Consider the following 27,094-nt stretch of genomic DNA (forward strand, 5'->3'; position numbering starts at 1 on the left):
CCGGTTGATGCGCAGTTAGCCAAATAATTGAGCCAACGGCTCTATTTCATGGGGGCTTCTATTTAAGCCCCATGGCCAGCTCAAGCTCACCCTCTTGCACATTTTCATTGACATAGCAACCTTGTGAGCTTAGCAAAAGTCCTCCTACTCATCTCCATCATTGATCCATCATCTTTGTGAGATTGGGAGAGAATCCAAGTGCATTGATTGAGTGATTGCATCTAGAGGCACTTGGTATTCGTGTTGCGCAGCGGATTTCGCTTGTTACTCTTGGTGGTTGCCACCACCTAGATGGCTTGGCGCAGCGGTGGAGGATCGACATGAGTTGGTGATTGTTCGTGGCCGTCTTCGGTGATTGTGAGGGGAGTTGTACCTTCCCTAGTGGAGTGCCGAAAGGTAACTCTAGTAAATTGCTCATGTCATTGAGTTACCTCACTTGTGGGTAGGTTCTTGCGATGTCCAATCGTGTCGATGAGGTTTGTGAAACACCTCTTAGCCGCCGAACCACCAAGTGTTGATCGACACAACAAGGACTAGCATGTTGGCAAGCACGTGAACCTCGGGAGAAAAATCAGTTGTCTCTTACCATTTGATATTCTCCCGATGATTGGTTTCATATTCATCTTGTGATTGGTTCATTCCTCTACATGGCGGTATAGCCATCCTACTCACTCATTTATATTCTTGCAAACTAGTTGTAGCAAGCTCTTTAGTGTAATTAGATTTGAGAGCTTGCTTTGCTATTTAAGTTTGCTTAGTGGAGCTCTTTAGAGTAGTAAGTTTGAGAGCTCTTGGTGAGTAGTAACATTGTAAGTTGTGTGCTTAGTAATCATTGCAACTAGAATTATTGGATAGGTGGCTTGCAACCCTTGTAGAGCTAGAGCAAGTTTGCATTTAGCCTTTTGTCATACTAATCAAATTGCTCTAGTTGATTTGTAGATTTTTAAATAGGCTATTCACCCCCTCTCTAGCCATACTAGAACCTTTCAAGTGGTATCAGAACTGTGGTCACCGTTTGATTAAAGGCTTAACAACCTCGGTGTCAAATTATGGCTCAAGTTGTGTTCAACCATGTCGGGGGCAAACCACCGTTCTTTGATGGCACATGCTATGATTATTGGAAGAGAAAGATGAGGATGTATCTTGGTTGAATCAATGATCAAGTATGGGAAGTGACTAAAAATGACTATGCTATCATTGATCCCGATGATCCCACCAACCAAGATAAGATCAACAAGTAATGCAATACAATGGCTCTCAACACCATATACAATGCCATTGATTCCAAGGTGTTTGAGCAAATCAAGGATTGTGAAAGAGCAAATGAAGTGTGGAAAAGATTGGAAGAAACTTATGAGGGCACACCGGCGGTGAAGAGTGCCAAGTTGTATATCCTCAAGGATAAATTGACAAGCTTCAAGATGAAGGAAGATGAGAGCATTCTGGAGATGTTCCATCGATTGCAAGTGATTGTCAATGATTTGAAGGCATTGGGAGAGAAGATCAAGGATGATGATATCTCTCATCGGTTCTTGATGTGCCTACCTCCAAGATTTGAGATGTTGAGATTGCTCATCATAAGAGGAGGATTGAAGGAGATTACCCCCAACCAAGTACTAGGTGATGTCATGACCCAAGAGATATACCATGTGGAAAGGGAGGGGGATGACAAGGATGACAAGAAGGAAGAAGAAGACAAGAAGAAGAAGAGTATAGCATTCAAGGCTAGCTCATCATCATCCAAGAACAAGGGCAAGTCCAAGAAAGAATGAAGCGATGATGATGATCTTAGTGATATTGATAATGAAGCTATGGCCCTCTTTGTCCGCAAGATGAGAAAATTCATGAATAAGAAGGGCTATGGTGCAAGAAAGAGAAGAGATCACACCAAGAGCAAAGAGTATGTGAGAAGATGCTATAATTGCAAGAGCCCTAATCATGTTGTAGCAAATTGTCCCTACAATAGTGATAATGATGAAGATGAGAAGAAGAAGCACAAGAAAGATAAGAATGAAAAGAAGGAGAAGAGAATGACCTTCCAAAAGAAGAAGAAGGGTGGAGGCTATGTAGTCACTTGGGATAGTGATGGTTCCTCGGATGGTGATAGCTCTAGTGATGATGACAAGAAATCTATTAAGAGAGCACTAGCAAGCATCGCCATCAACAAGAAGCTCTCCATCTTTGACACTCCATCGACATGTCTCATGGCAAAGCCTACCAAGGTAAAATATGATGAGAGTGATGATGATGAATGTGAAAGCGACTCTTGTAGGAATGATAATGATGATGATGAGGATGAGGAGTACACCAAGGAGGAGCTCTTGGACATGTGTGAGCATGTGCACGCTTGCAATGAGATGAAGAGAAAGGAGTGCAAAGAATTGTGCAAGAAAGTAAAATTTCTTGAGCAATCCTTTGATGAGCTCAATGCTACTCATGAGAGGCTAATGGAAGCCCATGAGAAGCTTGGAAAAGCTCACTCTAAGCTTGAAAAGACTCACTCCTCTCTCATTGAGCAAGTCAAAGTGGAGGAAGCCAAGAAGGAGCAAGTGATCATATCATGTGATGTGAGACTAACATGTGATCTTATTAATGAATCTATTTTTGTTTCTCCCACCAACACTTCTTGTAGCACTACCACTTCCACTTCACCCTTGAGTGATGGTCTCACTTGTGAAAACTCACTAAAAGTGGAAAATGAGACCCTCAAGAAGGAGGTGAATGAGCTCACTCGTGCCTTAGGCAACGCCTATGGTGGAGATGCCCGCTTGCTAAAGTGCTTGGGTAGCCAAAGGTTTTCTCTCAACAAAGAGGGATTAGGCTATACCTCCAAGAAAGGCAAGGCGGCCTTTGTCACTCCCAAAGCTAGCTTTGCGAAGGGCAATGGTCAGTTTTGCAATAGATGCAAGCAAATTGGGCATATAGAGCAAAATTGCAAGACTAATAAGAACAAGCTACCTAATGTATCATCAATTAAATTTGATTCTTGTTACATGCTTTTTAAGGGTGCCAATGGTGTGAAGGCTAAGTTCATTGGTATACCAATTGTGGGCCCAAAGAAGAAGGCCATTTGGATACCAAAGACCTTGGTGACTTACCTACAAGGACCCAAGCAAGTTTGGGTACCTAAAAAGAATTGATCCTCTTTTGTAGGTCAATTATAAAGCCAGAGGAAGGCATTGGGTGCTTGATAGTGGGTGCACACAACACATGACCGGTGATCCAAGAATGTTCAATTCAATCAATGAAAACAAGAGAAATGGGATTGATAGTATCACATTTGGTGACAATGGCAAAGGCAAGGTCAAAGGGCTTGGTAAGATTGCAATATCCAATGACTTGAGCATTTTCAATGTGCTACTAGTAGAGAGCTTGAACTTCAACTTATTGTTGGTAGCTCAATTGTGTGATCTTGGTTTCAAGTGCATATTTGGTGTGGATGATGTAGAGATCATAAGTGTAGATGGCTCTAACTTGATATTCAAAGGATTTAGATATGAGAATCTATACTTAGTTGATTTCAATGCTAGAGAAGCTCAATTGTCAACATGTTTGATCACTAAGTCTAGCATGGGTTGGTTATGGCATAGAAGGCTTGGTCATGTTGGAATGAAACAATTGAACAAGTTGATCAAGCATGATTTAGTTAGAGGCTTGAAAGATGTCACTTTTGAGAAAGATAAGCTATGTAGTGCATGTCAAGCCAGAGAGCAAGTTGGTAATACACATCCTAAGAAGAGTATGATGAGCACATCTAAGGCATTTGAGCTAATGCATATGGACTTGTTTGGACCAACCACATACACTAGCATTGGAGGAAACAAATATAGATTTGTGATTGTGGATGATTTCACTAGATATGCATGGGTCTTCTTTCTTGTTGACAAGAGTGATGTGTTTGCAACATTCAAATCTTTTGTCAAAGGCATTCACAATGAGTTTGAAACAACCATCAAGAAAGTTAGAAGTGACAATGATAGTGAATTCAAGAACACTAGAATTGATGAGTTGTGTGATGAATTTGGAATTAGACATCAATTCTCGGCCAAGTACACTCCTTAATCAAATGGCTTAGTTGAAAGGAAGAATAGAACTTTGATTGACATGGCAAGATCAATGTTGAGTGAGTACAATGTGAGTCATTCATTTTGGGCCGAAGCAATCAACACGGCTTGGTATTATAGCAACCGACTCTATTGTCACCCCATGATGGAGAAGACACCTTATGAGCTTTTGAATGGAAGAAAGCCCAACATAGCATACTTTTGGGTCTTTGGTTGTAAATGCTACATATTGAAGAAAGGCACTAGATTAAGCAAGTTTAAAAAGAAATGTGATGAAGGTTTCTTGCTTGGTTACTCCACTACTAGCAAAGCTTATAGAGTTTGGAATTTGGCTAGTGGTACTCTTGAGGAGGTTCATGATGTGGAGTTTGATGAAACAAATGGTTCCCAAGCGGAAGATGAGAATCTAGATGATGTGAAAGGCACTCAATTGATCAAGGCAATGAGAAACATGGACATTGGTGAGTTAAGGCCTAGAAAGGTGATTGATATTGAAGATGACAAGAATCAAGTGCTCTCTAACTCAAATATGCAAGCTAGTGGTTCTCATGATTAAATCCAAGCAAGCACTAGTGACGGCAATGTGCAAGATCAACAAATGGCTAGTTCATCATCTCAACCAAGTGATCAATCAAATGCTAGCAATCAAGTGCAAGTGCTTCAACCAACCAATGTTGCAAGAGATCATCCATTGGACACTATCATTGGTGATATTTCAAGAGGTGTGCAAACAAGATCAAGATTGGCTTCATTTTGTGAGTATTTCTCATTTATGTCATCCATTGAACCTAAGAAGATAGATGAAGCTTTGAGGGATGTTGATTGGGTCAATGCTATGCATGAAGAGCTAAACAACTTCACAAGAAACCAAGTATGGGATTTAGTTGAGAGGCCTAAGGATCATAATGTGATTGGAATCAAGTGGGTCTTTCAGAATAAGCAAGATCAAGATGGGATAGTAATGAGGAACAAAGCAAGATTAGTGGCTCAAGGTTACACTCAAGTTGAAGGTCTTGACTTTGGAGAAACATATGCCCCAGTTGCAAGATTGGAAGCAATTAGGATCTTGCTAGCTTATGCTTATGCCCACAACATCAAGTTGTACCAAATGGATGTAAAAAGTGCATTTCTCAATGGGTACATCAATGAGCTTGTGTATGTTGAGCAACCTCCTAGTTTTGAATATGAAAAGAAACCCAACCATGTTTACAAGTTGAGAAAGGCTTTGTATGGATTGAAACAAGCACCTAGAGCATGGTATGAGAGATTGAGGGATTTCCTACTCTCTAAGGGATTCAAGATGGGAAAGGTTGACACCACTCTCTTCACCAAGAAGCTTGGAAATGACTTGTTTGTAATAAAAATCTATGTTGATGATATCATTTTTGTGTCAACAAATCAAGATTTTTGTGAGAAGTTTGGCAAGATGATGGCAAGTGAGTTTGAGATGTCCATGATTGGAGAGCTTAGTTACTTCCTTGGTCTTCAAATCAAGCAAATGAAGAATGACACATTTGTGAGTCAAGGCAAGTATATCAAGGACATGCTCAAGAAGTTTGGAATGGATGATAGTAAAGCTATTAGTGCACCAATGGGGACAAGTGGAAGCTTGGATAGTGATGCTAGTGGCAACATGGTGGATCAAAAGATGTATCGGTCCATGATTGGAAGTTTACTCTATGTGACCGCATCAAGGACGGATGTGATGTTTAGTGTATGCATGTGTGCTAGATTTCAAGCCTCACCAAGAGAAAGTCATTTGAAGGCAACTAAGAGAATATTGAGGTACTTGAAGCATACACAACATGTTGGATTATGGTATCCCAAAGGAGCAAGATTTGAGTTGATTGGATATTCGGACTCCGATTACGCGGGATGCAAAGTTGAGAGAAAGAGCACATCGGGCATATGTCAACTATTGGGAAGATCACTTATATTTTGGTCATCAAAGAAGCAAAATAGTATAGCACTTTCAACCGCCAAAGCGGAATACATTTCGGCTGGTAGTTGTTGTGCTCAATTACTTTGGATGAAGGCTACTTTTAGTGATTTTGGAATCAAGTTCAAGCAAGTGCCATTGCTATGTGACAATGAAAGTGCCGTAAAGCTCACCAACAACCCGGTTCAACACTCAAGAACAAAGCATATAGATGTTCGTCATCATTTCATAAGAGATCACCAACAAAAAGGGGACATTTGCATAGAGAGTGTGGGCACCGAAGATCAACTTGCCGACATATTCACTAAGCCACTTGATGAAAAGAGGTTTTGCAAGCTAAGGAATGAATTGAACATACTTGACTTCTCCAATATGTGTTGATGCACCCCTCTAACTTATATGACATGCCTCTCCTTCGAGCAATCCAAGGTAAAAGTTGATTGGCATGGCATACATCCTTGCTAAGGACATGATTAGTGCATCTAGACATATTTCACACTTGAATAGGCTCATTCATGAAAATCAAATGAATTTGATGCTTGTATGGTACCACTATTGCTTGTATGTTTGAAATGATCTAGTGGTAGCATATGACATGTTTGTGGGCTTGTAAACCTAGTGTTTGATCTAGAAAAATGAGCTATAAGTGTTTAACTCAACATGGTACAAGATAACCCTTATTTGGAGGTGTGAAGAAGCTTGTCCTTGGATCAAACCGAGTTAAATATCTTTTGCAAGTAAACTAGATTGAACCAAATTGAAAAATGATCCGCATTTCACATGGTTTCACCCCAATCTATCTATAATTTGAACCTATCTCTACTTCAAGCCTTTGTGGTCATTGATGACAAAGGGGGGGAGAAACAAAGATATAGGGGAGTATTTGACATAGGGGGAGAGATATGATAAAAGAAAGGGATCAATTAAAATTTTGAGCACACAAGTAGGGGGAGCAAGCTCATAAACTTGTATGGTGCATTTGAATGTGCATTTCATGTGTTTGCTTGCATGGCACAAGTTCTAAATTTCAACATCCATGCTTGTGTGATGTATGCTAATTGTAAATTGGCATGATGAAATGAAAATCTAGTATGCACAGGACATCTAATGATTTCATTCCCATGTATTTACAAGTGGTATCTAGCTATCAAATGGTATCTAGCTAAAGTAACTAGCCTTATGTTCATCATATGGAAACTAGACCCCTACTTGTAATGTTGATCTCATGGGGTATTCTAGTTTTTGTGTATGTCTAGTTACTAATGGTGCTAAGGATGGTATATTAGTGCACTCTGATTGGTATCACGCTTCAAAGGTCCATCTCTTATACCTTAGCATCATTTGATAGACATTGTCTCCTATATTTCCTATTTAAGCATATGTGCAAAGCTACAATCCAAACTCTTAGCACATATGTAGGCGGAGCAATTGCTACCATATGGAGTTCATGAAACTTGTCCATATCCTTTACACATGGTAAATATGCTTGGGCAAGCAACATGAATTCAATTGAATCTTATTTCATATCTTTGTGTAAGGGTTGTCATCAATTACCAAAAAGGGGAAGATTGAAAGCTCTAGTTTGGTTTTGGTTAATTGATGAAACCCTAAGTGCTAACCTAGTTTATCAAAGTGATTATGAGATAGGTAGCACTACTCCAAGTGATGAAGCAATGACGAAGATCATGATGATGATGGGGTCATAGTGATGATCAAATGCTTGAACTTGGAAAAGAAGAAAGAGAAAAAACAAAAGGCTCGAGGCAAAGGTATAAAATGTAGGAGCCATTTTGTTTTAGTGATCAAGACACTTAGTGAGTGTGATCACATTTAGGATAGATAGCCGTACTATTAAGAGGAGTGAAACTCGTATTGAAATGCGGTTATCAAAGTGCCACTAGATGCTCTAATTCATTGCATATGCATTTAGGATCTAGTGGAGTGCTAACACCCTTGAAAATGTTTGTGAAAATATGCTAACACATGTGCACAAGGTGATACACTTGGTGGTTGGCACATTTGAGCAAGGGTGAAGAAGATAGAGTTGAAAAGGAGTTAGTCGCGCTGGTTACAGAGTGACCGGACGCATCCGGTATGGTGACCGGACACGTCCAGTATTTGGCGACGAACTCAGCGACCGGACGCGTCCGGTTGCCACACCGGACACGTCCGGTATGAATTAGCAAACACGGTGTTCGGCAGAATAGTTGATCGGACGCTGGCAGCGTCTGGTCCGGTGTGACCGGACGCGTCCGGTCGAGCGTGGATGCTTACTGTACTCGACCGGACGCTGAGGCTCAGCATCCGGTCCGTTTCTAACTGACATGTCCGGTCGGCCCTGGGGCTTACTGGACTCGACCGGACGCAGCGGCTCAGCGTCCGGTCATTTGTGTTTGAGTGTCTGGTCGTCGGCAGAATGGGTAGCAACGGCTATGTTGGTTTGAACTGTATACGTGGCAGTCTAGGAGCTACCGGACACGTCCGGTAGGCTGACCGGACATGTCTGGTATTCACGATCGGAGCGTCCGGTGCTGCGTCCGGTGCATTCTAACCAGAGCATCCGGTCGATGCGCAGTCAGCCAAATAATTGAGCCAACGGCTCTATTTCATGGGGGCTTCTATTTAAGCCCCATGGCCGGCTCAAGCTAGTTACAGAGTGACCGGACGCGTCCGGTATGGTGACCGGACACGTCCAGTATTTGGCGACGAACTCAGCGATCGGACGAGTCTAGTCGCCACACCGGACACGTCCGGTATGAATCAACAAACATAGTGTTCGGCATAACAGTTGATCGGACACTGGCAGCGTTCGGTCTGGTGTGACCGAACGTGTCTGGTCGAGCGTCGATGCTTACTGTACTCGACCGGACGCTGAGGCTCAGCGTCCGGTTAGTTTCTAACAGACACGTCTGGTCGGCCCTGGGGCTTACTAGACTCGACCGAACGCAGCGGCTCAGCGTCCGGTCATTTGTGTTTGAGCATCCGGTCGTCGGCAGAATGGGCAGCAATGGCTATGTTGGTTTGAACTGGACACATGGCAGTCTAGGAGCTACCGAACACGTCCAGTAGGCTGACCGGACGCATCTGGTATTCACGATAGGAGCGTCCGGTGCATTCTGACCGGAGCGTCCGATTGATGCGCAGTCAGCCAAATAATTGAGCCAACGGCTCTATTTCATGGGGGCCTCTATTTAAGCCCCATGGCCAGCTCAAGCTCACCCTCTTGTGCATTTTCATTGACATAGCAACCTTGCGAGCTTAGCCAAAGTCCTCCCACTCATCTCCATCATTGATCCATCATCTTTGTGAGATTGGGAGAGAATCCAAGTGCATTGCTTGAGTGATTGCATCTAGAGGCACTTGGTATTCGTGTTACGCTGTGGATTTCACTTGTTACTCTTGGTGGTTGCCACCACCTAGATAGCTCGGCGCAGCGGTGGAGGATCGGCACGAGTTGGTGATTGTTCGTGGCCGTCTCCGGTGATTGTGAGGGGAGTTGTACCTTCCCCGGCGGAGTGCCGAAAGGTAACTCTAGTAAATTGCTCGTGTCATTGAGTTACCTCACTTGTGGGTAGGTTCTTGCGGTGTCCAATCATGTGGACGAGGTTTGTGAAACACCTCTTAGCCGCCGAACCACCAAGTGTTGGTTGACACAACGGGGACTAGCGTGTTGGCAAGCACATGAACCTCGGGAGAAAAATCAGTTGTCTCTTGCCATTTGATATTCTCCCGGTGATTTGTTTCATATTAATCTTGTGATTGGTTCATTCCTCTACACAGCGGTATAGCCATCCTACTCACTCGTTTATATTCTTGCAAACTAGTTGTAGCAAGCTCTTTAGTGTAATTAGATTTGAGAGCTTGCTTTGCTATTTAAGTTTGCTTAGTGGAGCTCTTTAGAGTAGTAAGTTTGAGAGCTCTTGGTGAGTAGTAACATTGCAAGTTGTGTGCTTAGTAATCATTGCAACTAGAATTGTTGGATAGGTGGCTTACAACCCTTGTAGAGCTAGAGTAAGTTTGCATTTAGCCTTTTGTCATACTAATCAAATTGCTCTAGTTGATTTGTAGATTTTTAAATAGGCTATTCACCCCACCCCCTCTAGCCATACTAGGACCTTTCAGCGGGCCGGCCAACCGGCCATGGCGGACAACCGAGCACAGCTAGTGCACGCGCACGGGCGTCCGACGCGGCGATGTCGTAGCTTGGGAATGCGGTGATCATGCCCACGCTTGGGAAGCGACTGAAGACGCGTCGTGCACGCTTTTTAAAGAATCACAAAAACTAAACCGTTGATCCCATTCCAAAACCAGCTATGCCATCACCTAGAGGGTACATTAGGTCACTAAAACAACCCATAACACTACCCTACTTCTTAACTTGATTGCCTTACAAAATTACCAAACATCGCAATGTCTAGCTCACCAAAAGTTTATGAAATCTTCTAAGTGTTGAATGACTTTCTATTCCTAGTTGCCTTTCCAAACCCTTAGAAATATAAGCTAGCAACATTATTTATCAACACCAAGTATTTCATTGTCATCTACAAAGTTTGTACTTCCAACTTTATTTAAGTGTTGCATATGTGTTCTATATTATTTTTGTTCAATAAAAATTGGTTTACAACCCTACTTGATAATTACGCGAATCATGGAATAACCTTCCGATTACGTTACCACACTTCACCTACTCATTTCACCACATGCATTAACACACAAATATGATGCTCATGACATGTTTTAATAGATGATTAATGGTGTAACACTGATGGTGTTACTGGTGGTGTTCTAAATGTATTTCTTTGCGTCTATTTGTACGACTCTGTCTTTGATCATCATTTTAGGTGTTCATTGCTTGATCTCCACCTAAGCATAACTCATGTTCATCCTTGTATCTTGTGAACTGAATGTATTTCTTATTAAAAGATGATTCAAGATCCTAGATTGTATTCTTAGTTTTTGCAATGGCATAAATAGTCAAGTTGGTGCTCTAGCTATTGATGACTTTACTCTATCAAAGAATTAGGTATGTATCCTACTATTCTTTTTAAAAATAGGGCAATTACAATTAAACTATATTGCAATTTTCTGATCACAATGTAAAATTTTATCTTGAGTAGCAGCTTTATATACTAACTATTTCTTGAAAAGTTGAAATATAATGGATTCTGGATTTACTTAGAGCTAATTTGTGCATGTTTGGAACAGAGTTTTTTCCTTAGGAATTTTGGAGTCTTCCGTTCCTTTTGGAAAGGATTCATGTGATACCGTTAAGAACAGAGGAACTCTGGTTTCCATTCCTTTGGTAAGTCAACAGGCCATGTGCAATTTACAGGAAATAAAGCATATATGAACACATCTTCGTTGCTCTCTTCCTTCCTATAATCCAAACAGCAAATTTTAAACATTCTTCTGATTCGGATTCCAGTGGTTTTTTTACTTATACTACATCATATATATTCATGTGTTTTTTCCCTACACTATTTTAGTTTCTACGTTCCAAATAGGGCCTAAAAATGGTAATTTCAAAACATATATATGCATACTTTATGATTATTTAATATTTTTCATAGTAGCATACGCTGGGAATTTAAAAGTAAATTTGAGGATTTGTTATAATTTATTTTTATAGCAGTGGAGTAGGTAGTTTATATGCAAATTTAAATTTTTTACTTATATTATCTATTACAATGACATATACGAGTAATTTGATGCAATCTACATGGTTACTTTAGATTATGTTTAATGACAAATGTGGACAATTCCTTAGAAACATTTTATGCCTAATGGTTATCATTGTCGATGATAATTGTAGTCTAGCAACTATGCTGATGGTTGGGTGTTTTTTTCTCTGAGATTTTTTTAGGATTTTTTTCTAGAGCACCTTATAAAATAGTAACGACATGTTTCATTATAATTAGTATATGTAGAGACTCCATTAGTGACTCTAGTTAATAGTAAGATAGTCCATCCGACCATACCTTCGACACACATGACTCTAGAACCCTAGTTGTTCTATAGGAGCGAGGGCTATAAAAGAACACCAAAGGATCCTTCGTTCTGAATTGGAAATCGGTGCTACCTACTGCCTACCTGATGCCATTGTTCCAAAAAGGAACAGCCCTTCATGTGCATGCCCAAAAGGTGATGGATGCAGCAGGCATGCAACACAGTTAGCTGACAAAAGGAGCTTAACAACTTCAGATCTGCCCTAGTGAAACGTTTTGGAGAAAAGCGAAGAAAGATGAGGCAGCACTGCAGGAAAAAAAAAGTTTCCCTTTTGATCCTTTTGACCTCAGCAATGCACATGACGAACCATGTCAACTTCAGAAACTAAAATCTTTCAACTATGTAATGATCGAGGCGCTGTTTGATTTTCGGGGACTAATCTTTAGTTCTACCACATCGGATGTTTGGACACCAAAACTAATTGCACATATAGGTTGTCGGGTTCATAAACCCGGAGTCCCCAATAGACCTGCTTACCTGCAAAACCCGACCCAGCAGGCGGCGCAGCGACAACGTGCACCTGGGCCGGCCCAGATACAAAATGATAGGCTAGGACAATGATCCGGTTCCCGACCGGAAGGCCTAGCCAAGGTGGAACCGCGGTCTGGCTCCGACCTTCTTCTCCGACCGAGGATACGCCAGACCTTTGCTTGCTGCTTTTTTCCGACTAACACAAACGGGACCGACTGGGAACGACTGACCGGGGACGCCCGCTCGGTGAGGGTCCGGAGATCAAGCGGAGCAGATAAGGTAAGGCGCTCAAGTCAACCGCAATACCGAGGACTATACCCTGCCATGCCCTACGCACCTGCAGGACGGTGCCACCAGGCCATGCCACACATACACTATACAACCTTCCAGACACGTCAGAGCACAAACAGTATTGTAGGCGCCGACGTTTACCGTACTAGTCGAACACGGTAGAGCCTGCGTCTGAACATAAACAGTATTGTGGACGCCAATAATCGTCTCATACCCGACAGCGTGGGCAACAACACTAGGTAGCACATGTACACACACTCTCTCTCTCTCTTTCTGACTTGTAAGGCCATCCCCTTCAACTATAAAAGGAGGTGAGCTCTCTCCTTAAAAAAACACCGGTCTCTCTCGGGAAAAAAGAGGCTAGACGACTCAAGGACTCGACGACCTGAGGACTCGAACAGTTTGACAGCTCTAGAACTCGACAGCTACATAGAGCATACACTCCAATACTTAGCACACGTTAGAGCACCCATCACTCTCTTCCATTCGGCTCAGAGTCCGACCAAGCCTCTAACACTCTCTTCTCATTCCTCACTCGTTTGTAACCCCACAGCAAACTTCGAGCACCTGGGCTCAGGAATAAAGTCACCGATCGACTAAAACTGGACGTAAGGCGCGTTGCCTGAACCAGTATAAATCCTATGTCATTGAGTGTTAGGCCATATCAGGCCACATCCGATCACAACGCACGACAAAACTACAAATATTTACTTGTTGGTCAAATTTTGCACCGATAGTTGGCGTCGTCCGTGGGGAGAATGCCGTGTGTTCACGCTTTTGGTCTTCGGATGGCCCACCTTTCCACCATCTTTGACATGGCGGGCTCCAGCGATATGATTCACTTTGGTTCACTGAAGTTTTCCACGCCCCACCTGTTGGGATGTGGGTTCCTCCCGTCTTCATGCCACTCCAGACCTTCCTCTTCGGGAGTCTAGACTTCATCATCGACTGGCTCGACGTACTCTGCCTTCGCGACGAGGTGCTTGTCCTGGCATCCACTGGAGGAGGAGCGCTCTCCACCAGCCCTGGGCCACTCGATGACCCCAACATCGAGACACTCGCGCTTCACCTCGAGCCCATGCTGGGATCAAACCCCATGGTGAGTCATGTACATATTGTTCTTTACTAACTATGTAACACCTTCTGCTGACTCTGTGGAGGGACCTCGTTGTCCCCACCATGACCGCCATGTGACTGGTTCCCCTATGGCTTCACATCCACCATGGACGCGTCCGCATGAGTGCTTTGAAGGATGTTGACACCGCCCCCTCTCACGTCTGAGTTTGTGGGGATGGCAGGCTATGCTACCGCCTCCTTCCATGACCTCGTCGACGACGAGGTCGAAAGCGATGGCTCCAGCATCGGCGATGTTGTGGCACCTAGCCACCCTTTGTCCTGGGAGTGCGCTATGGCGGATGCCCTAGGACAACCACCGGTGGTAGCAGAGTCTCTGCAGACTCACACCCCTCTGGACCCCCATGCAAAGGCCCTGGTGCGTGCATAGGAGCATGGCGAGGAGTTACGACAAAGACGGTAGAGCCAGCCGCCACCTGCGCTGGCGCGCTCAGTGCAGCACACTGCGCCACATGCGCGTAACCCAGCGAGTGGCACTCGTGGTCATGCCTGTTAGGTCTAATGTAACATCCTAGGGTGAAGGGAACAACCCCCCTCAGCTTGCTTGGGCTGGTCAGAACATCACTGCTATGGCAATGCTTCTGTGCGGCCTCCTTTAGCATGCCAAACCCTAGAAACAGGCAATCCACTGGAAACTCCAGGTGCTGTGGAGACCGCCGCCATTCAGTAGGCAGAGAGCTCCATGTCATGACATCGGCTCGTAGCCTCTTGCCCCATCGGGGGACTAGAGCCGCACTAGTCGAATCGCTCCGTCCACTCGCCACTGTAGTTTTCAGGCATGGGGTAGGAAGCCACAGCTGCACCGCAGCATGACCCGCTGCCCACTCCATGCCAACCACCTATGCGCGAATGGCTCAGATTGAACCATGACGCTCGCAATGTCATCAACAATCGACGCCACGTCCGACACGATGATGACGTCTATCGAGTGGCGGCGAGAGCATGCGGCGCAGGCCCCGACCTGACCATTGAGAAGTGCAGGGACACGCACCCCAGGCATGGTGGCTAACCAAATGACCAAAGCCCTAGCCTGGATGGCCCAGGGCCATGAGCCTTTGGTCGTCGCATCTAGAAAGCGATGTTCCCACAACTTTTCCGACCGCCCACCAACATTGCCAGGTACACTGGGGAGACAAACCTCGGTATATGGCTCGAAGACTTCTAGCTCGCCTACCGAGCCAGAGGAGTGGATGATAACTACTTCATCATCCAGTACCTCCCCATCTACGTGGAAGAGCATGTTCGATCATGGCTCGAATTCCTTCCACCCAACAGCATCCACGACTAGGCGGATCTCAAGAGAGTCTTCGTCAAAAATTTCCAGGGGACGTATGTCTGTCCTAGGAATTCCTAGGACCTCAAGAGATGCCAGCAAGAGCCCAACGAGTCCCTACAGGATTACATCCGTAGGTTCTCAAAGCAGTGCAACTCCCTCCCTAATGTCATCGATGCGAACGTCATCAACATGTTCCTCTCTGGGACAACTTGTGAGTCCTTGATCCACAAGCTCTCTTGTGTGAAGCCCCATACCACCCGTGACCTGCTCGACATCGCCACGAACCACACCTTCGGCAAAGAGGCTGTCGGCGCGGTCTTCAGCGATGGTCGGGACAGGGGCAAGGCCAAGCATGAAGACCAAGGCGAGTGCCCCTCCATACAAAGGGGCAAGAATAAAAAGAAGGATCGGCACCGACCGACCAACCCAGCTTTGGTCGATGCGACCGACCGAGCGGGGAAGCAGCCCCAGCAGAGCTGGCCCAACCACTTCGACAAGCTCATGGAGAGTTCATGCACCAACCACGCCTATCCCGTCAAACAGCTCTACAAGGACTGTGAGCTCCTTAAGCGCTTCCTGCAGCAAGCAGCCAAGTCAAAGGAAGGGAAAAGGCAAGGAGGAGGCGGCTAAGAAAGGAGGCATGGCAGGCAAGGATGATGATGGCTTCCTCGACACCGAGGAATGCCTCATGATCTTTGGGGGATCTGACACCACCCACTCCAAACACCAGGACAAGGTACGTAATAGAGAGGCATGCGTCGCTGAGTCGTCTGTCCCCTCTTTCCTTAGCTAGTCAGACTCCCCAACCACCTTTGATCAAAGAGACCATCCTTCCCACATCGCCCGACCGGGTCGCTACACGCTCGTCGTCGACCCCATCGTCCGCAAGAAGCGCCTCACCAAGGTGTTGATGGACGGAGGCAGTGGCCTCAACATTCTCTACGTCAACACCCTCGACCCCATGCGCATCCCTTAGTCGAAGCTCCACCCAGTGAGCTCTCCCTTCCATAGCATGATTCCAGGGACATAGGCATACCCACTCTGACAGATCAACCTGCCCATCATGTTTGGCGACCGAGCCAACTTCTGCTCGGAGGTCTTGATCTTCGAGGTGGTGGACTTTCTAGGGTCCTACCATGCCATCTTAGGGTGGCCATGTTACGCCAAGTTCATGGCGACCCCCAACTACACCTACCTCAAGTTGAAGAATGCTAGGACCAAAAGGTGTCATCATCATGGGTAGCACCTTTTTGCACGCCTACACGTGCGATGGCGAGCATTACGAGCTTGCCACTGCCATCATCAACTCCCCCGAGCTCCTAGAACTCAGGAAGCCGGTGACTCCAGCAGCCCCTGACTGCAACAAAGCCAACCTCCTCAAGTGCCTTCCATCCAACTAAGGAAACCAAGGCAGTGGGGATCGATCCCACCAACCCAACCAAGAAGGTGTGGATCGGGACCAAGCTCCTGGCCAAATAGGAAAGTGAGCTCACGAACTTCCTACGTGCCAATCGTGATGCCTTCATGTGGAAACCTTTTGACATGCCGGGCATACCAAGGGAGGTCGTCGAGCATGCACTACGCGTTGTCCTAGGCTCGAAACCCTCCAAGCAACGCCTATGTCGCTTTGACGACGAAAGACGCAGGGCCATAGGCGAGAAGATCGCTAAAATCCTAGCAGCCGAATTCATCAAAGAGGTATACCACTCTGACTGGCTAGCTAATCCTATTCTTGTGAAAAAGAAGAATGGGAAATGGAGAATGTGTGTTGACTATACTGGTCTCAACAAGGTGTGCCCAAAGGACCACTTCCCTTTACCACGCATAGATCAGATAGTCGACTCCACCTCAGGGTGTGAAATCCTCTCCTTCCTGCATGCCTACTCAGGCTACCACCAGATCATGATGAAAGAGTCTGACCAGGTCGTGACTTCATTAATCACCCCATATGGTTCGTACTGCTACATAACCATGCCTTTCGGTCTGAAGAACACTGGTGCCACCTATCAACAGTGCATGCAGCGATGCTTCACCAACCAAATCGACCCGCCCGACCAACCTGACCAAGTTGAGTGGTCGAAACCAACAATCGCCGTCTATGTTGATGATGTAGTGGTTAAAATGGCTCAAGCCAGCAACCTAATCGCAAACTTGGCTGCAACATTCGCGAATCTCCGAAGGTTCAGCGTCAAATTGAATCCCAAAAAATATGTTTTTGGGGTTTTGAAGGGGAAGCTGCTCGGATACATAGTGCCCAAACGCGGCATTGAAGCCAACCCCAAAAAATCATGACCATCTCCAACATGGGCCTGATACGCAATGTCAAGGGCGTATAGAGGCTCACCGGCTATCTGGCCGCCTTAGCCGGTTCATCTCCCGACTAGGCGAATGGTGGATGCCTCTCTACAAACTTCTCAAAAAGATAGATGCATTCGTCTAGACAAAGGAGGCACATCAGGCTTTGGAAAGCCTCAAAGCATCACTGATGTTGGCCCCAATCCTCGTTGCTCTTGAGAGGGGAGAATCCCTTCTCCTCTACATTGTGGCAAGCAACCATGTTGTAAGCACTGCCCTCGTCGTCGAGAGGGAGGAGCCAGGACACCCCCTAAAGGTTCAATGACCAATGTACTTTGTCGGTGAGGTACTCATTGATGCCAAGGTTCGCTACCCCCTAGGCCTAGAAGCTTCTATACGTTGTATTGATGGCGACTCGAGAGCTCCTACACTACTTCACCGATCATGAAGTCATCGTCATCACTTTGTACCCGCTGGGAGACATCATCCACAACTGTGACACCGCGGGATGAATCTCCAAATGGGCTCTCAAGCTCATGGGCTATGACATCAGGTACATCCCCCGCACCACTATTAAGTCTCAGGCTCTTGCCAACTTCATCGCTAAATGGATGGAAGTCCAGCTCCTGACCCCGGATGTCACCCACGAGTACTGGATGATGTACTTCGACGGGTCGGTCATGGCACCCGGCTCAGGGGCTGGAGTGGTTCTGATCTCCTTAGGTGAGAGCACGCTCTGCTACGTGATCCGTCTCCATTTTTTAGCCTTGAACAATGCCACAGAGTACAAAGCCCTCATCAATGGACTGCGCATCATCATCGAGCTCGGCGCCATGTGGTTGTATGTCTATGGCAATTCAGAGTTGGTTGTCTACCAAGTCATGAAGGAGTCTTCCTGCAAGAGCCCTCTCATGGCAGCATACTGCCAGGAGGTGCGCAAGCTCAAGGACAAGTTCTGAGGGACTAAACTGCATCATGTCCCCCAAAAGGACAACGATGCCGCCGACTTCCTCGCAAAATTGGCTGTCAGGCGGGTTTTGTCTATAGATGGGGTCTTCATCAACGATCTCCATGAGCCATCTGCCCACGTTCTATAGGATCCGACCCAAACCCACTCCAACACCAATCTGGTACTAAGGGGCTTTGCCCCCCCCCCCCCCGACATGCCCTGACCCCGACCAAGTGCGCGGGGGATCCAACCGTGATGCCTCCATGGAAATGTTGCCCACCGACATCATTGTGATGGCACTCAATACGGTCGACTAGAGAGCACCACTGCTCGCCTACCTCCTCGAGGAGGTTCTCCCACTGGAAAGGGCTGAAGCATGATGAATCGCTCGACGTGTCAAGATGTTCGTTACCTTTAGTTATGAACTTTACAAGCAAAGTCCGTTGGGAGTGCTCATGAAGTGCATCCCGACCGACTAGGGGAAAAAACTTCTCCTCGAAGTCCATGCCAGAATCTATGGACATCATGTGGCCCCAAGGTCACTGGTCGAGAAAGCCTTTCGCTAAGGTTTTTACTGGCCCACTATGCTGCGAGATGTAGAGCAGGTGGTCCGTAGGTGTGAAGGATGCCAGTTCTATGCTCGGTAGACTCATCTGTCGGTGCAAAAACTTTAGACCATCCCCATCACATGGCCATTTGCGGTCTAGGACCTCGACATGGTCGAATCCCTCAAAAAGGCCTTGGGTGGCTTCACTCACCTACTCGTGGCGGTGGACACCAAGTGGATAGAGGCAAAACCCATCACCAATATCCGCTTGAAAGAGGCAGTCAATTTCTTCCTCGACATCATCTATTAGTTTGGTGTTCCTAACTGTATCATCACCGACCATGGGACAAACTTCACCAGGAAGAAGTTCCTGGACTTCTATGATGGATACGGCATCAGGATCGATTGGGCCTCGGTTGGACACCCCCATACCAACGGTCAGGTCAAGCAGGCCAATGGCATGGCCCTCCAAGGATTCAAGCCTCGCATCTTTGATTGACTCAAAAAGTATGTCGAGCAATGGGTTGTAGTGGTCCCAGCGATCCTCTAGAGCCTAAAAACGACCCCAAACCGGTCCACATGGTTCACCCCTTTATCCTCGCATATGGAGCCAAAGCAGTGTTGCCCTACGACCTCGATCAAGGTGCCCCAAGAGTAATGGCCTTCGACTGAGACCAAGCCATGGAGGCTCTGCACAACATGGTCAACCTACTCAAGGAGGCTCATGAGATGTCCGTCATCCGCTCCGCTCGTTACCAGCAAACTCTCTGCAGGTACCATGAAAGAAAAATTAGGGGGAGGACCCTCAAGGTCGATGATCTCGTATTTAGGAGGACCCAGTCCACCATGGGAAGGACCGTACACGGTGGCTGAGGTGATCCGACGGGGTGCCTATCGTCTAAAGGACGACAACGCAACGTTCTCACCAACATATGGAACATCGAACAGTTACGTAGTTTCTTTACCTAAAGCTCGGTCTTACCACTTATTTTCATTCAATGTTCGCTCCTACAGCGCCCCAGCCCAAACACTCTTGGCTTGGGTCGCTTGGGGGCTCCACGGGGGTGCGATACCACCCTCCTTTTTTACTATCATGTAGTAATACTTTTCGCCCAAACGAAAGGGCATTCCGTTCCTTTGATTATCCTACGTAGCTTGCGCTTTAACCTCCCGACTAATCATACCCTGCCACGACCTATGGTTACGAGCAGCTGAGCCTCTCGGGCCACGCTCGGGTTCTTAAGGTTGCAGCCTATGGGTCAATGGACAGGTGCGAAAAAGAAAGGACAAAAGACAAAATTACGCAAGGATAAAAACAAGGGCGGACGGGACAAGCCTCCCCTCACGAGTGATTTCATCACAAAATGAACTTAAAATATTTATGAATATAAACTGTTCACACGGGGCTCCCCCATGTATTTATGTTTTATATAAACTGACAATTTCTACTCTAACTCTATTGTGGCCCCCCGGCGGCATCGATTGATGGTGCGGTTGGCGAGGACGAAGCCAGCACGGCTACGGTCAGGACGACGCTCGCCTCCAACCCGGCCTTCGCTCCATCTGCAGGCTGGACGACATCTTCCCGGTGCATGTCTGCGGCCACGGTCGAACAGCGAGCCTCCATCACCCACTGCGCGGTGACCTGCTCAGCGACCATCTGTGCATGTGGCACTAAACTCTCCCCCGGCGCATGGATTTTGTGTGCGCTCCACCAATCGGCGTATCCTCGGCAGATGGCCGTGAAGTCCAAATCAGGGTGGTGGGTCACCACCGAGGTCAGCACCCCCAACGTCCCGTAGAACATGCCGTTGGAGATGAGTGCCCAAACTTCATTCGGGATCTCGGCTAGCTGGACGGCGAGTGTACTAGTGCTCGATCTCGACCCAAACACCTTAGAGACGACCACCTGTGCAATTTTGCAAAGCTGTTCAAGCTCTCCCTTGAGATCGCGTCGCTCCTCAATGGACTAAGCTAGCGCCTACATGCTCCGACCGACCGTCGCTTGGACCGCCTCTAGCTCCTGCTCCAGAGAGCTGATTTTTCCACCCAGTTCTAGAAACGGACGACAAATTCAGGATGAAAGGAAAGACAAATTCAAGGCATCAACCAAGGGCAGAACATGTACGTACCAAGGTGGGCACTTTCGAGAATGGAGAGCCCTTTCTCTTGCCAGGTCACCCTCTCAAGCAGTCGAGCGTTCGACTCCTCTACCCCCAAGCATCTGCCCTTGGAACACGACCACTTCTTGCTCGGCGTCCGACCGGGCCTTCCGCTCCACCTCCATAGCCTCCAAGGACTTCTACACTGCCTCGGTCTTTGCCAAGTGGGCCTTCACCACGTCAAGTTCTCGGTCGGCAGTAGTCGCTCGCTCGACCGCATGTAGCTCCGTTGCCCGTGCTGCCGTCGCCTCGGCCACCCAGTCTTGGGACTCATGGTAGGTGGACTCTAGTTGGTGCCTAAGCTCATCAACCCGCTATGATGCCACCACTTCTTGCTCCATCTGACTGTGCTCCTCCTGGAGAAACCGGAACTGGCGAATCGACATCATCTCTAGGTCCTGCGAGACAACAAGCAGGCATGCTGAGACAACCATTTAAATGCCAAGGAATCAAAGACAATACTAGGAACACAGAAAACTTACCTCTAGAACACGTGGCAGGTCCATAGTCATGGCCTAATGGATGAGCTCAACCCTCTCTAAGGCCTCCTTGAGCCTTGCCTTGGTAAGGGCTAGATCAGACTCCATCGACAGTCCTCTCCCCGAGTAGGTGCCAAAGCTTCACCTCCTCCTCATCACGAAGGACGAACTGAGCCTTTCCTGGCTCACTGGGGAAAAGCCACACTAGCTCACGGATCACCCCCGACTAGCTGGAAGATCCAGCCATCATAGTATCAAACGATGACTGGATCATCACCAACTCTCAGGACGGTGGGATGGCTAGTGGCTCCACCCCGATGTCCTCCTCGCCATCAAAGGGGATGTCTGCCACTAGGACTCCATAGCTCGCTGGTGGCTGCTCTACCTCTAGCCTAGCCACGGCTCCTCCAAACCCCTCTAGCTTTGACCAGGCGGGCGAACCGTGCACTCCTTCATTGGGCGAGATAGGGAGCCCAGTTTCCCTCCTCTCCTCCTCTGCAACCATCAGGGGAGGGACCACAAGAGTCACCTCCAACCCAACCTCTGCTGTCACCACGGGGATCACCACCATGCTCACAACTGGCCAGGAAGACGCAACCCCCATTAAGGAAGGTTGCGTCGTCGCCAACTTGCTTCCCCCGCTCATCACGACCCGCTGTAGGCTAGGTCTCCACTCTTCTCGCATAGGAGGTGGGGAGATCCCCAGTCCTACTAGTCCTTGGCCACTGTCAAACAAGCGCAGGTGAGTCACACTCAAAAACTCAACTATGAGAATAAATGGGAGCATGAATGCGTACCTAGACAAAAGCAACAGAACCTTGAATCCCTAACTGGCTTACGATGAGCCAACCGAATGAGGATCACTCAGGGGTCATGACCCATGCCCCCTCGCATCAACAGAGGGAGAAGGCGACCCGGCCAGTCTCCGATCAGCCCACGAACGACTACGACCGCCAGCTCATGGTGAAACCACCGGAGCAACTGGCGGGGCATCTCCCCATTAGGGGTCACGCACACACGTCGACCCTAGAGACATAGGGGAACGACTATGGCCACACTTAGAGCAGGGGGGCGCAAAGCCGATGACATCTCCGAAGGGCACGGTGATCGCGCCCGCTTCGCCTCTCGTTCGAGGGTGGCGTCTTTAATCGTGGCACGCTTCCTCAACTCAGGAACATTGTCGCGCACCTCTATACCATGCCTGCCACTGATGGGCTCAACCGTGGACTCATGACACTCCACCAAGGTCCCGGCAACACCCTTATCTTCCTCGTTCTCTGAGGAACTCGCATCATCACCCATCTCTGTGGGTTCCTCCGACTCAAGCTCCGCCTGCACGTCGCTCTGACTTTTGCCACCATGGACCCGCCGGTTGATCTCCTTCTCCTTATCAAACCTCCTCCAGGCCTTCTTGGTTTTCTTCTTTTTCTTGACAAGCGTGGCCTCCCTCTGGGTAGCTTGCCGAACCGCGCCTTTCGGCCCTCTCGGAAGATGTGGCCGAAATTTATAGACCACGAGTCCCTTTGAAACGGGCAACTCAAAGTCAATCAAAACATCAAAACAAGAAGAAAAAGGTCATGGGTAAAAAGCATACCAAATTGGACAGCTTTGTGGTGTGAAGGGGACCGAGCGTCCCTTCGAGGGAGTCTTCATCCCTCAACTATAGCACCCGATCGAGATGACTCCAGACTTCATCCTTTGGCAACTCCTCTGGGGATGCACGGTTGGGATCCATTGGGCCGGAGTATTCCCACATCGGTCGCGTTCTCTCCACCAATGGGGTGACCCAACGGTGGAAGAAGGTATGGAAGACTCGCAACCCGTCGAGGCCATGTCACCTAAGCCTCCAAAGCTCTGCCTCAATAATCTCTAGCTTATTCTGCTGATGGGCGGGACCTCACGACCAGCTTTCCCTCCTCTCCAGCCTCTCCACGGTGAATGTCGAGAATGGCACCTCCACCGGGTTCCTAATGTAGAACCACTCACCATGCCACCCCTAGTTGGAGTCACAGAAGGAGTCCGTAGGGTAGGGGACCAACGGCTTCGGCCTCTTCTGTAGGGCAAACCCCCCCAACTGGTGCGATCCTAGGCGGCTTCCATTCAGAAAGGGCTCGCCCGCTGAAAATCTGCCAGAAGAGATCCATGTGCGGCTCCATCCTAAGGAAGGCCTCGCAGATGGTGACAAAACTAGTGATATGCAGTACCCCAGTCGGGTTGAGTTGCTACAACTCCAGGCCCCACTCATTGAGGAGTCCGCGTAGGAACAAGTGCATGGGATACCCAAGCCCGCCCTCGTGGAAGGCCAGGAAGGATACGACCTCATCGCCCTAGGGTTGTGGAACAACCTCCCCTAGTGCAGGAGCACTCCAATGTGCCACCTCCTTCAACGGGAGCAACCCTTTCTCAGTGAAGGCGGCCAGCACCTCCTCATCCACGTTGGAAGGCCTCTAGTTCGACATCGCACCTCCGACTTGCAAACAAATTTGTGAGTTTTTTTCTCTCCCTGGCTCTGCTCTCCTCTCTCTTAGAAACCGCCGCGACACATGAACAGGCTTGGTGAAATGAAGGAAGTAGAAACGACAGCGGTTGAAGAAAGGCGAAAGAATGGGAGGAAAACCCTCTCCCTTCCCCCTATTAAAGGCGGAAAGAGTACGGCGGGGCATGGCCTTGGCTGATGGGATGCGGCCTGCCGACAGAACATCGCTTGGCTAATGGGACGTGGTCTGGGTAGGGCCCACCACTACCGCAACCCAGGCATGGGAAACAAGGCGCAACCGCACGCAAATGACCCTCCGCCTTTCCAGGCAGGGTCTGGAGGGGTCCACCGATAGAGTCTCCATTGAGGAGAGACCAATAGGTCACCCAAGTCGATCGCATGGCTCGGGTGGCTGCCGAGAGACAAGTAAGGAGCAGTGAGATGCACCATGTGGGTTATGCCAACCCCGCCATGAACAAGGGATACGGATCCCACTCGGACATATCCAATAGGAGCTCCCTAGATCCATCACTCGAGCCATCAAGGTAACTTTACCAACCCCCATTCTACTTTTCCAATGCATGAGCATTTATTCATCCATCCTCATACATTCATCCCATACATCCAAGCATTGCATGTGCAATTATTACATCACAACGCTTTGCTTCATGTCACAAAGCGGTAGTCGTCTCATTCGATACGAGCGACGACCGACTGGGGTTTGAAGGCTGGCCCGCAAAGGGCTCGAGGCCACCTTGCGTTAAATAGAGCCAGGGGAGAAAACATATATGAGCCCCAACGGCCCTTGTCTAATCCACTCAGAAGCAGACAGAGTCATCTGGACCTTCTCATTTGATCCTAACCTCAAGCCAAGCCCATAGAATCTCCATCGAGGGGAGGCTAGCGGGCCACCTGAGTCGGTCTCTAGAACGACTCAGGAATCTGCTGGGAGGAGGGTTAAGGAGCAATGGAATGCCACATGAGGGCTATGCCGACCTCATCATGAACGACAGACCTAGATTATACTCGAACATGCCCGTTAGCGAGCTCGCCAAGCGCGACACTCGAGCCATCTGGTTGCAGAAATCACGAACAGGATGACGCATAAAACTCAGCCGACCCTATGGGGCTTGAGCTGCCAGGTCCCTACTTAGGAACCCAACCGACTGCGTAGGTTGCGGTCGGAATGGACATGGGCGAACGCCCCGACCGGAAAGAACACAGGAGTCCGCAGCCCTAGAAAAGTACCAAGGTGCTCAGCCTCCGACTGACTCTCCAGCCGGCTGTAGGCTCAAGGGCTACACCCACCTCCATCTCGCGCCAACCCTTGGGTTCGTGCTCTGTCTTGCTCGACCCCTCGGCCGTGCCTGACTCTTGGGTTCACGCTCTATCTCGTCTGACCCTTGGGTTCGCTCTCTGTCTCGCCCGACCCTCGGCCACGCCTGACCCTTGGGTTCGCGCTCCGTCTCGCCCGACCCCCAAGGCCACGCCGTGGGCTCTGTCTCGCCCAACGCCTCGGGTTCGCACTCCGTCTCGTCCGACGACGACCCACAACCTTACACCCACCGAGTGCGCTCATGAAACGAGTGTAAACAACTCCTTCACGACTTCACAAAAGTCCCAAAGGGGCTCGGGGGCTCCTGTCGGGTTCATAAACATGGGTCCCCAATGGACCTGCTTCCCTGCAAAACCCGGCCCTAGAGGCGGCACAGCGACAACGCGTACCTAGGTCGGCCCAGATACATAATGACAGGCCAGGACAACGATCCCATTCCCGATCGGAAGGCCTAGCCAAGGTGGGACCGTGGTCTGGCTCCGACCTCTTTCTTTGACCGAGAATACGCCAGACCTCTGCTCGCTGGTCTTTTCCAACCAACACGGTCAGAATCGACTGAGAACGACTGACCGGGGACGCTCGCTCAGTGAGGGCCTGGGGATCAGGCGAAGAAGATAAGATAAGGCGCTCAAGTCAACCGTAATACCAGGGACCGTACCCTGCCATGCCCTACGCACCTGCGTGACGGTGCCACCAGGCCATGCTAGATGGGCACTATACAACCTTCCAGATGCGTCAGAGCACAAACAGTATTGTAGGCGTCGACGTTTACCGTACCAGGCGAACACGGTAGAGCCTGCTAGATGCGTCTGAACATAACCAGTATTGTGGGTGCCAATAGCCGTCTCATAGCCGACAGCGCGGACAACAAGACTAGGTAGCACATGTATACACACACTCTCTCTTTCTGACTTGTAAGTCCATCTCCTTCAACTATAAAAAGGGGTGAGCTCTCTCTAAAAAACCCCGGTGTCTCTCGGAAAAAATGAGGCTAGACGACTCGAGGACTCAACAACCTGAGGACTCGAATAGTTCAACAGCTCTAGAACTCGACAGCTACACAGAGCATACGCTCCAATACTTAGCGCACGTTAGAGCACTCGCACTCTCTTCCATTCGGCTCAGAGTCCGATCAGGTCTCTAACACCCCCTTCTTATTCCTCACTCGTTTGTAACCCCACAACAAACTTCGAGCACCTAGGCTTAGGAATAAAGTCACCGACCGACTGAAACTAGATGTAGGGCGCGTTGCCTGAACCAGTATAAATCATGTGTCATTGAGTGTTAGGCCACATCCGATCTCAACGCACGACAAAACTATAAATATTTACTTCTTGGTCAAATTTCGCACCGACATAGGCCTTATTCGCGTGTCTTATAATCCGTACTTTTCAGCTTATTTTGTCAGTCGGAACAGTATTTTTCTGACAACAAATCGACGATAATAGTGTTTTAGCTTATTTTTTCAGCGAAGCGAACGGGGCCATCGAGACTAATATGCGAGACAAATTTATTAAGTTTAATTAATTTATAATTTAACAGTGTAGTGTTACACTAAATATGTGTTAGTAATAAATTAATTAGGCTTAATAGATTTGCCTCTATGTGTACAGTCAGTTTTATATAAGCTCATATTTAATTCTATTAATTAGCATCCAACACATCCGAT

At 47.9% G+C, this 27,094-nt stretch overlaps 1 protein-coding gene across 1 annotated transcript; it reads left to right on the forward strand.

Annotated features, from left to right (window-relative positions):
• The first annotated feature begins 18,012 nt into the window (after positions 1-18,012).
• On the forward strand, positions 18,013-18,435 carry LOC136479826 (uncharacterized). Its single transcript, XM_066477563.1, has one exon. It carries the CDS (start codon positions 18,013-18,015, stop codon positions 18,433-18,435), a length of 423 nt encoding a protein of 140 aa, XP_066333660.1.
• The last annotated feature ends 8,659 nt before the right edge of the window (positions 18,436-27,094 follow it).

Source organism: Miscanthus floridulus, chromosome 9 (genome assembly GCF_019320115.1).
Source record: "Miscanthus floridulus cultivar M001 chromosome 9, ASM1932011v1, whole genome shotgun sequence".
NCBI classification, from domain to species: domain Eukaryota; kingdom Viridiplantae; phylum Streptophyta; class Magnoliopsida; order Poales; family Poaceae; genus Miscanthus; species Miscanthus floridulus.